The following is an 18119-nucleotide window of genomic DNA, read 5'->3' on the forward strand; positions in this document are numbered from 1 at the left end:
TTGTTATTGAGCGCTCGAATTAGCATTTAAGTTGATCGTCTATTTTCAATAAATTTTGATTTAAAGTTGCTTGGGATTATGAAAGGAGAAAAAATGATAAAAAAAGTGTAGTAATATATATTTTAATAATCATAGAAATATTATGTGACCATGTTGCCGAGGTCCTCGATGCGGAATATAATAAGAGGTATGACCAGTCCCAATTGAACTTTGCATTCTATAGATGAAATTAATAAATGTACGTGAGCTTCGTTACAATGATATCACGTTTCTTTTGTAGCTATTGAGCAACTGCTAAACGAGAACATTGAACAAGGATAAAATTCTTTTCTTGCTGCTACCTTATATTTTTTTAATTTATCAAAACTTGGAATTTTAAAAAGCTGTCTTAAAAAGCTATTAATAGCTTACCACTTTGACATAATTGAATTGAATTGAATTAAAAAATCTTTTAATGCTTGCTAGCGCTCTGCTCGTAGATCAACAGGAACATAGTAACTTTATGTAAGATCAAGGATCGTTTAAATCTGCTTTATAGGATAATATTTTATCTGCTCTATAGGATAGTAAATTTTCCCGCTTATTCGTTGCGGTAAATTTAGTATCAGAGAACGTCATGAGATGGCGTTGCGATAAGCGAGAAGTTGCATACGCAGTATGATTCATAATTAGTACAGGTCTATAGTGCATTCAGTGCACATGTACCGAGAAATATGTGGGATTGAATGTACAACATAAATTTACAACTACGCAGTGTCAAGGTCTAAACTGATGACAGATCGTAGTCACTGTCGTCACTGAAAAGCGATATTATATATCCCTTAAGAGAGAAATAAGTTCGCCAAATAGTTACATAATCGTATAATCTTGGTCTTTGACCCTCGGTTCTCGGTTCTAACCTGTCCACGTGCCGTCTTATTGTTAGCACGAATAAGACGAACTTTGTTCAACGTAACAAATTGTGAATTTGTTCCAACATTGACGAAAGGTTGATTAGTAACGTTGAACTATAATATCGTCAGTTTGTTTAGAATATTACATGCGTCCGTAAAAAGACGGTTATTGACGCTGTTAAAACGCGAGAATGAAGGAAGAGGTAAATAACAAAGAGCTGGACAAGGATCACTGGAAGCTTGAGGCGCAAACCATTATCAACGACGTAAAACAACATGTAACGGACATCAAAATATCAGAAAAATTACGAAATAACAATCATTTCCTCTACTTAAATTTGATTACATTAGAGGGCTCGAAGTTTTGCATAGAACTATCAAGTGTTGGTTTTACCATCGTTGGTAACGAACACGACGACACATCAAAGAGAGAAAGCGAGCACTACGAAACGCCCTACAGCTTGTTGAATTTCGTTAGCCCGCAATATAGAGATTCCTTTGGAAATTCGCTTGTTCATAAGCTTAAACAATTAAGTAACTCACAGTGAACAAATTTAATCAGAATTTTTTAATAGTGAAATGAAACACAGTTAAATATAGATGAAAATAAAGTGCTAATTCCAATTGTTTGAATACACACACATACACACATCTTTCAACAATAAGCGTTTAAAATCTAAAATAAATTATGATTCTCGTCAAATGCGTTTTCTCTTTGCACAGCACTCATTCAATCCGAATCTAGCCGAAGATATCCGAGTGCACGGTAATTTGCAAGGAAAGTGTCGTACTCGATACATAATACCAAATCTTGGAACTTCCTTTTGGCATTATATGCGCATACATATACTACCAAGAAAGTTTTCTCTAGCTGACAAAATTGCATCCAATTATCTACTATTGTTGAATATAATACATTAAACAGAATTTGTAACATATACGATATATTATTCCTATTTTTAACTATTGGTACATAATTTCATTTAATATATAAATTACTTTCACTTGTCTTCAGTAAATATAAATACATTAATATAAATACATATCTAACACAACGAAAGAATCGGTACGAAAACAAGAATCTGATATAAAATAGACAAATTCATCATGTGATATTTAAATGAACTAAAGTAACTAGTGAAATTTATTTGATTACACTGTAATTAAAAACATATGTAAATAAAGTCCATTAAACTTATATAAATGCGAAGTGACACGTATACTGCTAGATACGGTAGTGCAATACCAATCGCATCTCCATAGAAAATATCCCTAGGAGTCGAAAGATCAGTCGGTGCAAGTGGTAATATATCGGTTTTGTTTACCCCCTCCTCTACGTTCGTTGCTCTGTGTTCCGTTTGGCGTATTCCACTGTCGAGTTGTGAAGTAACGAAGCGGTTTCGCCGAATGTGTCGCACCGTGTGCGTGTTCCGTCATGCTCCTGAATGAGTTTACTGTCGATTAAGTGCCTAAAGACGAAAGAATGTATCACGTTTGTTGATATTAGAGTGGCTAGTGCTACGATGTCGAATGGTGCACGATGACACGCCCGTGAAAAACGATAACAGAGCCTATTATTTGATTGACCAAAGAGACAATTGAGAAAAACGCAATACGCGAAAAGGAGCCCTGCTTTGTGTATTCCCAGTGTGACATTCGTTGAAATAAAAACCATGCTTCAACCAAGAGCTACATACATCAGGCGATAAAGAAGGTGAGGGACGAAATATATTTCGGTAAATCGAATGTCGAAGAACCGCGGAAGAGCTTTGACAGGTCGTTTGTTTTTATTCGATAGTCGTACCCCGTTTCTCAATATCAGCATGAAAGGGGTGGGACAATTACTTCCCATATCTCTTTTCAACCTATATAACCATGGACGATATCGTATGTGTGGAAATGAGTCGCGATAGTAACGTAATATCACAGGTCGCTAAATATTCGTCGATTCTTCTCTGACGTACATACATGCGTATTTTAAATCTTTACATGTTTCCACATTTTCTTTTCGTTCTAAATAAATATTGTATTTTTTCAATGAAGCTGTATTTGTTAAATAGGAAAATTTAACGAGACTCTCTGTGTTTCACGTATTTGACAATTACGCGAGGTGACATTGTTATTTTTGTCAGAAATTCTTAGTTTATATAAGAACCGTTGTGTATCGGAATTTGTGTTATTCGGTTCAGAAGATTTTAGTCGACATTTTCTTATTTTTGTTGCATTAGTTTTCCGCTATCTTACGATTTCCCTGAAAATTAAAGTATGCAATGTATGCATTTAAATTTTGATAGTATTTACCACTACATAAAATATGCATTCTTGTAGAATTAAAATAAAATAAAAGATCCTGTAATGGCTGCAACGTTTAATTTGTTTATAACATGATTTAATATAAAATTCTACATTTAATGTCTAATTATGTACACTTATGTATATCATGTTGTTTTGCGCTTTAATTATTACAAAGTACCATGAATAACTTTTTTTAATGAATAGAATGAATATTTGTGCTAGATTGAATATGATTGATATTTATGAAATGGATAATGTGCCGATATTTTTTATTGTTTTACATTGCACGTGTTTTTCCGCGTAATATGTTCGTCATACTTCGAAAGCAATGCCGATGTTCTAATTATGATAATCAAAATGATTCATCAGTTAAAGGATTGGATTAAAGGTGATAGAATGTGAAAGAAGTAACTGCATGTAATTTTTTTTCGGATGTTTTCTTAATCTCAAAATGAGTTTTGATGCTAGACACTGTTATTTTCTTCAAAATACATATTTTTGGTAACATTGTTAAAGTACAATATCAATATTTGATAATAACGTTTTTTTGATATTCAATAGTCATGCAGTTTTATTTAGTATGTGCTTACTGTCAGAAAAGTAGGCCAGCAAATTTGTTACAAATGTTAATTAGATATGGATGACCTCTGTAATGACATGAATAAGTTATAGCAAATATGAACTGCATCAGTGTTTGAACTAAACTTCCTATATATGTACTATTTTTGGATAACACATATAATTGACTGTACATACAGGATTTAGATTAGATAATATCACTCTTAGAGAAAATTGTAGCTCAAAATAGGTATATAGGGGTCAAGTAAAATAGAACTATTCTGTGGTGTATTCTTTCATTTTCTTCTAACATTGTGAATTTTTTTTTATTAATTTTCTATTTCAATAAACATCATTAGTTTCATGTAATTTTGTATTATATTGATTTATTAATTTACTTTGTCATATTTTCTTCGTATACATTTCATTTTGCTAGATCATATCATGAGAAATCTTATGATTAATATTGATAACATTTGATAAACATAGCTTTTCTTGATAATGAGAACATACTATATTTATTTGAACGATAATAATGATTTCAGAATGAATGATGCACCCAGTCTTTTAGGGATTAATATATTTTAATTTCTTCATTTATTATATCTTTATTTACTGTTTAATAGTAATAATATTGAAAGTATCACTTATATTGATAAAGAGGAGATATATTTATTGATAGAGATATATTTTTACATATATATAGATTACATATACAACAAATTATTTAAGCTCATATATTAAGAAGATTTACAGTCTTACTAACACAGCTAGGTAATCATTTTTTCAGCAAAAGGAATGGCTAATTTGATGATAACTACGTCAAGTAAGAATAGTTCACGCAGTACATCACCTAACAGAGGAAATACATTGACCTCACCTCAACCATTTTCAGCTACTTTGGAACATATTTCAAAAGCACGTAATGCTTCACTGTAAGACCCAATTTTTTGTAGATATTAATATGTATGCTTACATAAATTAAGATTAAAACTTCTTATTTTTTTGTAGTATTTTACATGAAACTGAAACATTAAGCTTATGCTTCAATATGATATAATTAATGATACAATATTTTGTACTTACAAATAAGAAAAATAAGTTCCTAAAAAAAAATAAATGAAAAATAAATAAAAGGAGCACAGTACAAAATTAATTTGACTTCGCAGTTCCCAAACAGGGGAGGGTAGTACAGGCAGTGGAAGTAGTGGTGGTGGAGGCAGCTTCAGCATGAAAGGTAGTAGGCAAAAATCACCAGGAACTGTGATTCGAGTAGATGCTATGGATGAACCAAATACCAATTTAATCACTGCCGAACAAGACGAGTTTGTGCCAAATATTCACCTACCAGCCGATGACGAAGGAGTATGTGTTTTAATATTATAAAATAATAATAATTAATAAATAAAAATAATTTCATTTTCAGAATGTTTGATACTTTTTAATGTACTGTAATGTAATTAATATTTTCATTTTTAAATAACACATTCATATTCATTTAAGTTCTAATAATTTATAACTCTAATAGTGATATGTTATTATATTTAAAATTATTGTTAAAGTATTTAGATCAACAAAATCGATACCATTGTGTTTTTGAATGTTTATTACAGTAGTAAATATGATTGTATATGCTTATATAAAGTTACTTATGTAATGTGAAGTTACGGCATGTAATTACACTGTACTGTACTACAAGGTCATCAATCACTACTGTATAATCAGGGTTATAGGTTAAGAAATTAAGTACCTACTTGCATAATGTTGTAAGTGGCATCAAAGTTAGACTATCTCCACAGTTTCAGAGTGCAACCAAAGTACAAGTTAACAAACAATGTGCTCAAGGAAATGTGTTTTGTTAGTCATAATTTGTTTCTCTCTTAGGTTTGTGTATTTTAATATAACACTACATTTGTTTATAGGAACAATATCATGCAACACAATCGTTCCTATCAAATGGCTCCTCTGAATTAATAACTGATGATGTTGACTCTAACTCTGCTCGTGTTTGTCAAGCTATTGAGCATATCCAAAGTAAAATTGCTAAAACACGAGAACTTATAAGAATAGAACAAACCACACGTGATGGTAATTTTCAGCAATTATCAGTTAATTAGTATAGTGCTGAAGTGTTAAAACAATTATATGAATTATATGAAGGCCTTTATATAATCGCAATTTATGTCAGAGTATGTATTATAAATGTGAAATTTATCTAATGTCCTTTTTATTCCAGAAAATGTAAATGAATATCTAAAATTAGCTGCCAATGCAGACAAGCAGCAGCTTACTCGAATCAAAGCAGTATTTGAAAAGAAAAATCAAAAATCAGCGCACAGTATTTCTCAACTCCAAAAAAAATTGGATAGTTATACAAAAAAATTAAAACATTATGAATTAAATGGTGCACCTACAAGTCACAGACAACCCAGAGAAGTGCTTCGGGATATGGGACAAGGACTTAAGTAAGTATATTTTATCTTTTATCAACTGTCTGTACTGTATTTTAATTGTGCAATAAGCAATCAAATCAGAAGTAGATATATATATATATATGGATTTTTTATTAGTGTGGCTGATATATTTAAATAATCATTAATAGATCTAAATCTGAATTAATTGATATAGATTTTTATTTATTTTTATTTTAGATATTTATTAAAATGTATATATTATATTAATAGTTTATAAAGCATATTTTGATTGTACGTATTATAATGTATATTTTATAAAAATATGATGTATGTTATTCCTGTTGTTGCTGTATGTGCTTATGTGCTTATTTGAAAAAGTAAAAGTATTAAATTAAATTAAAAAACTAGTATTGCGTATTATAATTAATATGCTAAAATAAAAATTTTACACTGTAGTGACAAACGTGAAGAAGTGTTCCTTTAGTGTAATTTCTTTGTGTTCTTTTCTTCTTTTTATCCAATTTCTGTTTTGTTATCCTAAATATAGGGTATGACACTTTCATCTAATTTAAGATTCACTTCCAGAAACGTGGGTGGCAATATTAGGGTTGGAATCAGTGGTTTTTCAGGGTGAGTGTTGGTGTGAAAATAGACTGCAATGGTTTTTTAATCATTTCATCATAACATTTATTATTATAATTAAGTTTTGACTACATTATCATTTTATAAAATAAATATGCAATGAATGAAGTACAACATTTATATATAGGTATATATTTATATATTTAAGCCAAGCACATTCAAATTTTAGTATGTTCATAAATATAAAACACAAATTTACATGTTTTAATGTATAAGATATTTTTATATAAATATAATAATTTTCCAAAGCCAATTTTTATAAAATTGGAATATTAAAGCTATTCCTGATTTTTATTTTTCTTATATGTTTCAGAAGTGTAATGTCCAAACCAAGAGAATTTGCACATTTAATAAAAAACAAATTTGGCAGTGCAGATAACATAAATACTTTATCTCGTGAGTAATTTTTATTACAAATTATTTTTTTAATTAATTAACACAATTTTGTCCAGATCTTATTTATTGTTTAATTTTTTAATAATATTTACTATGGAAAGTGTTAATTAAATCTTTGTGTTTTAAAAGCTATCACTAAGCACATATTGACCTATGCTAATAAATTGTGATACTACAAGCAATAGTATGCACGTTTCTTTTATTTAAAATACATATACATATATATGTAAATACACTATTAAAATCGTTATATTATTACTTTAGTTGCTAATATGTTCATTATCCCAGAAATATAAATTTTTATTTATCTGGAATAAGATGATAGTATATATATATATATATATATAGTAATTTATGATGTATTGTAGTAATAGTACAATATCTTCTTACTCATTTCAACATTAAACAATAAATAATGTTTAATATTTTGCTGTCATGGCAGTTGAAAGTAGTAAGTAACATTTGGGCTAATTTTCTTACTATATCTGTTTTTTTATATGTAAATATATCATACGTGTCTTACTTCGTAAAATCTTAATAATTTTTAACACTATATCCTTTTTTGTTGTATATGATAAGGTACATAAATCTTATATATTTACACATTTGATGAATACCTACCAGATAAGCAAATTTGATGTGAGAATGTTGTGTTTACATATTGTAAGCTTTATATTTTTATTACTACTTTGTGTTACTTAATAATTTTGCCTTGTCTTTAGTGGCTTTCACATATTCAGATGTTTGCTATTTTATATATTAGTTATCCAATACATCAGCAAAGTATATTAAACACATATGTGGACATGAATTCAAAGAACAAAAATTCAAAGAACAAAGAAAAAACAATTTTTGTATTAGTTTACAAAACATTTTGTGACACATTATTGATGCATTTATATACAACAAAAATGTTTTTGAATTATCATTAACTGTATTTGAAAGATAGGAGTGTTGCAATACAAAAAAGCATACAAATTGATTAGTTATTAACAGAGGCAGAATAGTTTGGTATTGGATAACATTCTAACTTGCGACGTCTGTGTCCCTGCAGATGGCTCAACTTTTTATGTAAACGATACACCGCGTGCAGGTAATGGAGATAACGCTAGTGTTGAAGATGAAAAGGCTCATCATGGATCAGCGACGCTGCCTGGTGGGTGTAGTTTGGGATCAACTCATAGTGCTGCGGCAATGAAATTTCCATCCGAAGAAGGATCCGAATGCTCTAGTGTTACAAGTGAAAGCGGACCTGGTAGTAGGGGGCAAGCACACACATGTCACAGTAGTAATAATGCTGCACTTAGTCTTAAATCTATTTTCTCTGAACTACAAGAACATAGAGAAAATTTGGAGAGAATGAAAGATAAATTAGAAGGTTTGAAGGTTTGTTTCTGATGATTTAAGAAATAAGTAATGAAACAGAACAAATAAAGAACAATAACATGTTTGTATACATCATAATTTTAAAATTAATTTTTTCCTTAAACAATTTTAGAGTTTGCAACAAGAAGTGACATATCTTTCCCATGCTTTGCAAGAGGAACGTTTTAGAAGCGAGCGTCTGGAGGAACAAATTAACGATTTAACTGAACTGCACCAAAATGAAGTAGAAAACTTGAAACAAACTATAACAGATATGGAAGAAAAAGTGCAATATCAAAGTGAAGATCGATTAAGGGACATACACGAAATGTTGGAGAGTTGTCAAACTAAAATTTGTAAAATGGAACATCAACAACAACAACATCAACAATATGTCACTTTAGAGGGTCTGGATAATAGCAATGCAAGGGCGTTGGTTGTAAAGCTCATAAACGTAGTATTAACTGTGTTGCAAGTTATTCTACTTCTTGTTGCAACAGGTGCTGGTATAATGATGCCTTTCCTTAGGACCAGGTACAGTTATTTCATATTGTAAAGTTATGTTTGAGTTTTATTTTTACAGGAAAATAATCTATTAAAACCAAAACAAAATATTGTACATTCCAGCTTAATTGCATAAGCTTTTTGAAGTAAATTTTGTTTACTTCAATATATATCATCTTTTTTTCTTTTTTTCATTTATAGTAAACAGATAACCATTACATTTTTTATCAGTTTATATTTCTGTTCCATCATCCTTGTTCCGTTTTCATTCACATACATTTCAATTCATACTTCATCACGTACATCGCCATCTGATTTTACTTTTGCGCACTCATTGTTTTATTTTGTTTTCGCATCTCTGTTGCAGTTGTACTAAGCCTCATTGTTTCATGTGCAGGGTGCGCATATTAACAACTACGTTTGTTGTATTGGGCATAGTATTTGTGCTCAAACAATGGCCTGAGGTTCACGACGTCGGCAGTCACCTCATGCGCCATCTTAAACAGACTCTCGCCGTCAAGTAGCATCGTAAGTAAAACATTATTATTTTTATGAAAATTTTACAAATTATAAACGTACTAGTAAAAAATATGAAACAATATTTTATGTCCTTTAAGAAATCTATTTCATATAAAAAATTTAATGTTCTATTAATTTAGAGTATAAAAAGTAACTTATTTTAGGGTGGTATACTTAAATTTACCATACCCTGTGATGAAGAAAAATTGTACACAATGATCAACATTTTGGACCCATTTATCAGTGCTGTAGTTTTGGAGCAATAATAGTAGGTATATGCGTAAATGACTTCATTTATATTTTAAATTTGATCATGTTCACTACTATTATATTGAATCAGACGAGTAATTAAATCTATTTGATACTGTTAATAGAATTACAATACACAAAACATATTTTGCTGTGCAAAGTGTTTCACTTAGGAAGAAGAGATTTAGTAGAAATAATAAACATAAAAATGTCTTTTGTCCCTTATGCAAATGTTATAAATTTATTTTGCGATATTTTTATCTTTATTTGACTAATTTTGCTAAAAAATAATACGTAATGATTATGATTTATGATAAGAAAATAAAAATTTCCATGAAACATGAAAGAGGCAGTAAATATGTAACGCTGTACACTGATATTGCTTGATTACATACGGCACATTGTTAGAAGAATTTACTCTAATGTCATGCGATTAAGTTCATTTTTACACGAATCATCAATTAGCATGAAATTTAAAAAAAAAAAAATATTGAACAAGCGAAAGTACTGATTAAAAGATAGAAAAGAAAATTGTTCTATCATTAGTGTCTGTGGGAGGTGTTACCACCATTTTTGGAATTATAGTTCGTACATTTGATATTCTAGTAAATTTAAATTTGTGTAAATTTATCAAAATGCACATTTTGAAATAAAATATTTATAATTACAATCGTCCAATTGCTAAACAATGATATAAATTAAGAAAGCAAGAGAACACTTAAATAACTGTAGATATTCTTCATGTCAAAATGTATAAAATATGTGATATATTCCTTAGTGTTGGCAATGAGGTGGGGTAATTTGATTCTTATATGTAAGTTACAAATTATACATTCATGAGAATACAAAAATGTAAAGGTGAATAGAAGTACTTTTAGAACACTTAACATCAAAAGAGGACCAACATGTTTCATTCCTCTTATTCTACATATAACGTTAATTTGTTTCACATACGACGTAAGAAGGATACACCTTTTGAAATAAATAGCATTAACTGTTATTTGTACTCTCACGAATGTTTTAAACCACCACAGACACAAGAATGCATACATATTATATTGAATATAAAGAAATGAACCATGACAGATGTTGAAATGAGAGAAAGACTGATGGACTACATCGCTGTTACAGTTGTGAGTAATTTAATATTTGTGGCAACTTTGTGTTGTTATTCATTTAAAAAAATGTTAAAACAGTAAAATGATTGAGAAAAAATTTTTTTTGAAGTGCAACGGTAATTACAAAATGGTACAATTATACAAAAAGAGATAATTCTTAAATTAACATAGGTGCTCAAATCTGTGAGTGTATAAAATATTTTGGTCTACATAATTTTTTGATTCTATTATCGCTACTTAATGGCGAAATATCATTTATTTCACTAATTTTCTAATTTTCATCTTTCTGCAAGCACAGTATCACGAAATATAAAGTTTCATAGCCTAATATTATTTTGTGAATATGTGACAAGTAAAGAAAGAAATTATTTTTCGATAATTATAATCTTTTTTTATTGCTTAATACGTAAAATTCTCTTTATGTTTTATATAAATGCGTAGTTTCTAATTTGTATTAAGTTCATGCATTAAGATTTTTGTTATATGTTGGATTATGTACCGTTATCGTTTAGTTGACCTTGATAAGATATGAGAAATTGTTTTTAATTGACAAACAAAATCTGTAAATAAAATAATGTTTATGTAGCAATGTATTTTCTTTTTTTCTAGCCTGTTATTCATGAGTACAACATCAAATTTCCGAACTTTTTTATTTAACGCCATAATTCTTTGAACTGCTATTTATATATGTATTATTGTCGCACCTCGTATTTTATTGTTATAATCACTGCTTTTGTAATATTTGTTCAACACAATTTTTATAGCTTTTATATATGTTCAATGCAAATACTGCCAAAAAATTTAACATGAAAGAAATTGATAATTTACGAGGGATATAAAAATTAAGTTAATTAAAATTTTATGTTTATATTAAAAATCGAAAAGACAAGGAAGTTTGATCGTGTATTTATAACTTGATCAGGCAAAATTTTGTATTTTAACGGACTGCGTATATTTTTTTCTTCAGATTCATTTTCTTTACAATTGTATTATAAAAAATTATTCAATTAAATTTATTCATAATTATAATAATGTTTCCTTCGAATAATCCTCTTGCGTTCCTAAAAATAACCGTTTCTTATGTCTATAAATTTATAAATACGTCGCTGTGACTATACTAAGTTTACATATAAGCGTAAAAGTTAAAAATCAGTTTTGGGATCAATATAATGATATATACAAAATTATAAAACAATTTTGTGTCTCCGTATTCTTGTACTAACTCTACATTTGCAAAAAGGAGTAAACAATTGCAACAATGATACATTACTGATATATTAAGTCTATTAGATTCGATGTTATATTGATTCTGCAAAAAGATTTCTAATTTTTTACGTTGTTTAAATCAGATTTTGACTAAAAATATATGTTTGTTATTGTATAAGTGACAACTAGACAAAATATATAGGGTGTTAGTGCGCTTATATATTACTATAATTACCACTATTGCGTAAATTTTCTTTCGAAGATTGTATGCTACTTATTATTAATTATCAATATTTATCTTTATAGTAAAAAGTTCTGCCTATATGGATAAGCAAACGATCGAGAAACATAAAGTGCAAGAATTGTACGTCCGATTCCCTGTTTGTAGTTTCGTATTCAGTAAACGACACCCTATATGTATTGTATAGCTTTAGATCGTGGTGCTTTGTAAGATACACATATAATCCAATATTAGAGAACTTGTTGATATCATCGACCACTGATTTAACGAGGGCCCCTACCTGCACGCTTAATAAGGACATTTACATAATAATGTGTGGACGTAGCAGAAAAAAGAAGCGATTAAATTAATACAAAAGAAAGAAAAAATAAGGAAAGAAATTATAAATATTTGTATAAATAAAAAATTGCACACATGTCAAACAACGACGGACGTATTTTGTATCTTACAATGTTACATTTTTCTATGAGTTTTTCTTTTTACCGCGGCTATTTACAATTTTATATGTATTTTGTATCAAAAAGCTTCATGGAGGATCGTAAAGCATATGCTTAAATAAGTTGCGTAAAATGTTAATGTAATCCTGGAACTTGATAATCATTACTCACACTTCCCATAATTTTAGGGGCCCCCTATATATAGTATAGAAAGGAAAAAATAACGAAACAAATATATTGTCATCGATGCCTTGCATAGGTAGTTAATGTCAAATTATAGATTAAATATTTGTTGTCAATTGTAGGACGATGTAGGAAATAGGAACAGCGATTGTAATGGAAATTGTTAACACGCTAGACACATACACATGCATATATATGTATATTATGCATACACACGAGTGTACGTATGTAATAGCTGCATAACAGGTCAGTGTAATAATGTAGTTAAAGACAAAAATAAGTTTATGTCCATTTAAAAAAAAAGATCAACGTACGCGCGTAATGCTCGTATTATGTTATTGCTGCTAAATTTTAAGCCCAATATTAATTTAGCAGCTCTTGTCATTAATATTATTATTTAATACCGTTTCGAAATAAAAAGAATTTTTAATAAAATTCATTTTTTTTATTACTTGGTTTAACCTTATTATTAACTAGATATTTAGAGGGTAAAAAGCAGATGACATGTTACTACTTACAATATGTTACAACTAAAACAGTAATAAATAAAGAATATTAGTCACGTGTATAGGTTTATAAAATTTAAAAATAAATTTTAAATCTGGTTGTAGAATTTTTTATATTTTTTCTGATAGGATTTGTCAATAATATTACAATCATCACAATTTTACAAATGTAATCATTTTATTGTTACATATCACAATTTCTACTATGTATAGTGCTGAAAGCTTTTTTATTTAAAAGAAAACCGCAGAGATGCCACAGAAATATGCATGTGTTAAAGGTGATTATATATAACTTTACACTTTTGTTAAATTTAAGAAACTACATTGTTAATATGATATAACCACCATTCTATAGCATTTCCTTGCAGTAAAAATAGCTATCAGCCTTTAATTCGATAAATAATATTTTAATGTTTTACTAGTATCAATAAGAAAATATTTGACTTTCTTTATGATAATCATGTTTTATGTTATATAGCTAGTAAATGTGTCATTTTATTTTCTTTTTTTCATGACATTTATAACAATTTATAATGCACACACAATATAAAGAAAATTCTTATGTAATGATTCAAACGAGCCATTTTTCAATTTAGTATATCTTTAAATAAATAACATTTGTGTTATTTCATTAACAATGCATTGCATTTCTTAAAAATATGCTAAAAAATAAATTATAAATTAATTCATTTCAATTTTATATCATATGTCCATAATTTGAGCTTTGTTAGAATAAATGTAGATATTTAATCTTGGTATCATTTGATCGGAATTTGAGAAACTACATACTATACTATATAACCTTTTTAACATATGTCATTGAAAAAATGTATTATCACAAGCTAAAAATCAAGTCCTATAATGCATATACATTAACTGTAGAAGCTTGAAAATAATATTTATCTTTTACATGACTTAAACCTGACAGTATTTTATGGCTTGATTAACAATAATTATTAATCTTTGAAAGATTCCAGAGCAAAACAAACTGCAAATAAAAAAGTAGACAATTTGAAAACAGCAACATACTTCGGCAAAATACCAATATCGATATTTTAATGATAATGAAAATCATTTAATTTTTTCTTTACTTTCTATAGGTATACATGATTTTAGAAAACATTGTTATCCCTTGCAAAGAATCCTCGAAAATATATTCTTTGTATACAATTTTAACATATATGCTATAGTAAAGGAATACATTGTGGTGACTAATGCCGCTTCTTATAAAATGCAGACTCGATATTTCATTTTTTATCATGCATTGTTTGTATCTATTTACTTTAACGTTTCCCGATTTTTAATCATACGTTTCAATCTGCGGTAATTTGAATTCCTTCCTGAGAATCTCGGAGTACAATTTCTGCTGGTAAGATATTTTTTATTTCGTTTTGACGAGGAACTGGTTCATCTTTTTGCACGGGTGCTGTACCATGGTGTTTTTTTTTATGACACATCATGGTTGATCTCGATACAAATGTTTTGCCACATGCATCACATTCATACGGTCGCTCTCCGGTATGTAATCTTTTATGAATGGCCATAGGAGTGAACTGTGTGAATGTTTTACCACATACATCACATCTGTAAGGCCGTTCTCCGGTGTGCAATCTCCTATGACACCTTAACGCTGCCCTTCTGGCGAATACTTTTCCGCACATATCGCATTTAAAGCTTTTTTCTCCCGTGTGCATTGTTGAATGAATTTTAAGATCGACTCTTGTTAAAAATCCTTTACCACAAACTTCACACAAATACGGCTTTTCACCTGTGTGAATGCGTAAATGAGTGTTCAGATAACTTTTACTAACAAACATTTTATTGCATACCACACATGGATACTGACGATTATCCATACCCGAGTGTATTTTTTGATGACTTTTACAGAGTCCTTTGGTTATAAAACCTTTGCCACAAATTTCACATACATATGGTTTGACCCCAAGATGTCTATTTTGATGATCTAATAATGATTGTTTCGTTTTAAAATGTTGTCCACAAGTGTTGCATGGAAAAGGCTTTAAATCTGAATGTACTCTTTGGTGAAGAACAAGATAACTTTTAGATTGAAAACCTTTACCACATGTGGAGCAATTATAATCATATTGCCCTGTATGTGTAGCCGCATGTTGTGCAAGCCCAATTTTACTACGAAATGCTTTTTCACAAGTCACACACTGAAAAGGCTTTTCACCGGTATGTTTCCGCATATGTTCTTGTAATTTATAATTCGTCCTATACTGTTTACCACATTGAGTGCAAACTTTTGGAGTCCATTTCTGCCTTACTGTTGTTTGTTTTTTTTCTTCTATATTTACTTCATCTTGAGAAGACACTAATTCAGGTTCTGTGATTTGTTTTTCTTTGTCGATTGTTTTACTTTTATATACATCACATCTTTCCTTATGTACATTTAAGGCATCTACACTTGTAAAATATAAACCACAAGGACAACAGCAAAAATATTGTTCAAAATGTGCTATCATATTATTTGAACCTAATGTTGCTTCATTACAAAATGGACACACATACCAATGTGAACCTGTTTCATCAACTGTAGGATTATTTAATGCTGTTTCTAATAATGCATGTTTGGCTCTTTTTGTATATTCTACTAAAATTTCTGGACTTCCAGTTGTTATTTGACTCGTTGATGCCATAGTATTTGTTTGAGAAGTTGTATGCCTAGGAGTTTCACTTTCAACTACACGTGTTTCTTCTATATCACTACCAGTCTCTGGTTGAGCAGGAGCAAAATTCTCATGTGGTACCTATAGATTAAAATTATTTATCAAAGAAATTTGTATATTATTTATATTTCATTTCTATTTAAATAACTTACATTATCTTCAAGTACATTTGCAGGATCTTCTGTGGTTAATCTATCTCGCAACCTATGATATTCTTGTTTTATTGGTACTGATTCATACTTTACATTATCACAATAATGTACAATTGATTCTCGATTTTGATCTTCAGGATTTATTGAAGTAACATAATTTATTCCTAATTGACTCAAATGACCACTAACTGTTAAATTTCCAACTACAGTCATATCACCCTCCAAATGCATTGCTATTTGATGATTAGAAACCTGCAATACAAAAATATACACATTTAAGTTACATTTGAAGCATTATTGCATTCAGAAATAATTTTAAATGACAATATTGTTGTAATAGATATAGTACAATTTATTTCAGCAAGCATATTAGGTTTATTTGTTCATTTACTTCTCGTATATGTTCATCCACCATTCTAGCTGTATCCCCATCTAAACAGTCGATACCAGTAACCTCAATATCTGTATCTTGTTGTCCTATTTCTTCTTGTGTAACAACTTGTTCGCCAGCTGCCAAATCTATTTCATCTATGACTTGCATAGTATGTATAGTAGGCTCTGCTGTTTCTTGGGGATTTACATGATTTTGTACGTTTTCCATATTATTTTGTATTCTGTCAATATTCCTCTGAATCCTCTTCATTTCTTCTACTTCTTCCAAGTCCCTTTTTGATATACGAACAATCTCTTGCTTGGCAATTTCTTTTAACATTTCCATGAATACTGCCTCAGTATGTAAACATTTTTCACGAAAATCAAACAGCTGATCCAATTTATAAGCACACTCTTCGCATACCACTTTTGGTAATTGATCAGTCATAGACACCTAAAAATAATCAATTAACTGACAACACTAATATATTTATTTTTTAAAGAGTATACGAAATGCCATCACAATCTTCAATTTTTTAAAGCAACTATCCAGTTAATTAAAGTTAATATATAGATTTCCCCTTATCATGAGGAGTTTGTGAAACCTTGCACCAATTTTCTTCCTCTATTTATAGTTAAATTAGAAAGAGGGGGTGAAGACAGAGCACTGAAGATTGCAGTGAAATTGCTACTGTTTGTGCATGATTTTACCTGCACTGGCAAACATGCGGCTATTTTCTTGTCAATGTTGCGCATCTGATCGCCGGCTTCGAAGATCGGTAATCCCATTAGAATACCCGTTTTGGTCGCACATAAACGACATAAATAATCAAATTCCTCGACGACGGCCATATCAACAGAATGAAGAGGATCGTTTTTTTGCCAGATTAAACGAAGGTACTTGAAGGACCGATCGGAACGATTTTACTTTAAGAAACCCAACAGCCAAGGTCTTTTACGTGATTTAAAAAACTTATGCCGTGCATTACGACATTCCCTAATTCGCCTCCTGCTGATCTTCAGTTGAAAACTTCTCTACTTTATAGATATGCATTATCCGGGGATATTTGTCAAGCGAGTCTGCGTTCACACCATCGGAGACAATCAGTCGTGGCATCCGTAGCGGGGGAATTAACTTGCGTTGCTCTCTTTTCATCTAAAAAGAATTTGTTTCGTAGGTGGCGCACTAAACAGCCAAAGACTAAAGCTTTTTTCAATCGACTAACGAGCTATCGAATATCGAGTTCATTTACTATTGCATTTTTGAATGATACTTATTTCAATAAATTTAACTAATTTACAGGCATCTGCAATAATACTAAAAACAAGAATCTTTATACATATCGCATTTTAAAAAATTGTTATATAGTTGATAATTC

The 18119-nt window shown here is 29.6% G+C and overlaps 3 protein-coding genes across 12 annotated transcripts; 2 read left to right on the forward strand and 1 right to left on the reverse strand.

Moving 5' to 3' along the window:
- Positions 1-39: 39 nt before the first annotated feature.
- On the forward strand, positions 40-1596 carry LOC126867933 (GSK3-beta interaction protein). The gene has a single exon (XM_050623035.1). It carries the CDS (start codon positions 1085-1087, stop codon positions 1439-1441), a length of 357 nt encoding a protein of 118 aa, XP_050478992.1. The 5' UTR covers positions 40-1084; the 3' UTR covers positions 1442-1596.
- Positions 1597-2055: 459 nt separating this feature from the next.
- LOC126867887 (transmembrane and coiled-coil domains protein 2) lies at positions 2056-11538 on the forward strand. Of its 8 annotated transcripts, none has more exons than XM_050622950.1 (11): positions 2056-2607; positions 4537-4681; positions 4916-5111; positions 5669-5834; positions 5983-6211; positions 6746-6790; positions 7116-7198; positions 8253-8584; positions 8697-9097; positions 9435-9595; positions 9751-11538. In XM_050622950.1, the coding sequence occupies exons 2-10, from the start codon at positions 4545-4547 to the stop codon at positions 9589-9591; spliced, it is 1746 nt and encodes a 581-aa protein (XP_050478907.1). In that variant the 5' UTR covers positions 2056-2607; positions 4537-4544; the 3' UTR covers positions 9592-9595; positions 9751-11538. The 8 variants fall into 8 exon arrangements, with proteins under 8 accessions (XP_050478907.1, XP_050478909.1, XP_050478910.1 ...); XM_050622952.1 differs by having other exon boundaries at positions 8292-8584; XM_050622951.1 differs by having other exon boundaries at positions 2124-2607; positions 9465-9595.
- A 2082-nt stretch (positions 11539-13620) lies between these two features.
- LOC126867879 (zinc finger protein 157-like) lies at positions 13621-17962 on the reverse strand. 3 transcript variants are annotated; one of them, XM_050622921.1, is made up of 5 exons: positions 17452-17962; positions 16760-17194; positions 16369-16620; positions 15385-16297; positions 13621-15294 (listed from the first exon to the last, which is right to left on the reverse strand). In XM_050622921.1, exons 1-5 carry the CDS (start codon positions 17590-17592, stop codon positions 14840-14842), a joined length of 2196 nt encoding a protein of 731 aa, XP_050478878.1. In that variant the 5' UTR covers positions 17593-17962; the 3' UTR covers positions 13621-14839. The 3 variants fall into 3 exon arrangements, with proteins under 3 accessions (XP_050478878.1, XP_050478876.1, XP_050478875.1); XM_050622919.1 differs by having other exon boundaries at positions 15373-16297; XM_050622918.1 differs by having other exon boundaries at positions 13621-16297; positions 17452-17959.
- Positions 17963-18119: the final 157 nt, after the last annotated feature.

The sequence above is a fragment of the Bombus huntii genome, chromosome 7 (assembly GCF_024542735.1).
Source record: "Bombus huntii isolate Logan2020A chromosome 7, iyBomHunt1.1, whole genome shotgun sequence".
Taxonomy (NCBI): domain Eukaryota; kingdom Metazoa; phylum Arthropoda; class Insecta; order Hymenoptera; family Apidae; genus Bombus; species Bombus huntii.

Excerpts from the sequence above, each read along its gene's own strand:
- LOC126867933 (XM_050623035.1), top strand. The coding sequence starts at position 1,085 with ATGAAGGAAGAGGTAAATAACAAAGAGCTGGACAAGGATCACTGGAAG.
- LOC126867887 (XM_050622950.1), top strand. The coding sequence starts at position 4,545 with ATGGCTAATTTGATGATAACTACGTCAAGTAAGAATAGTTCACGCAGT. Across the intron at positions 4,682-4,915 it reads AAAGCACGTAATGCTTCACT|TTCCCAAACAGGGGAGGGTA; the intron begins GTAAGACCCAAT and ends TTGACTTCGCAG. Across the intron at positions 8,585-8,696 it reads ATAAATTAGAAGGTTTGAAG|AGTTTGCAACAAGAAGTGAC; the intron begins GTTTGTTTCTGA and ends AAACAATTTTAG.
- LOC126867879 (XM_050622918.1), bottom strand. The coding sequence starts at position 17,592 with ATGGCCGTCGTCGAGGAATTTGATTATTTATGTCGTTTATGTGCGACC. Across the intron at positions 17,195-17,451 it reads CCGCATGTTTGCCAGTGCAG|GTGTCTATGACTGATCAATT; the intron begins GTAAAATCATGC and ends GATTATTTTTAG. Across the intron at positions 16,621-16,759 it reads TGGATGAACATATACGAGAA|GTTTCTAATCATCAAATAGC; the intron begins GTAAATGAACAA and ends TTTGTATTGCAG.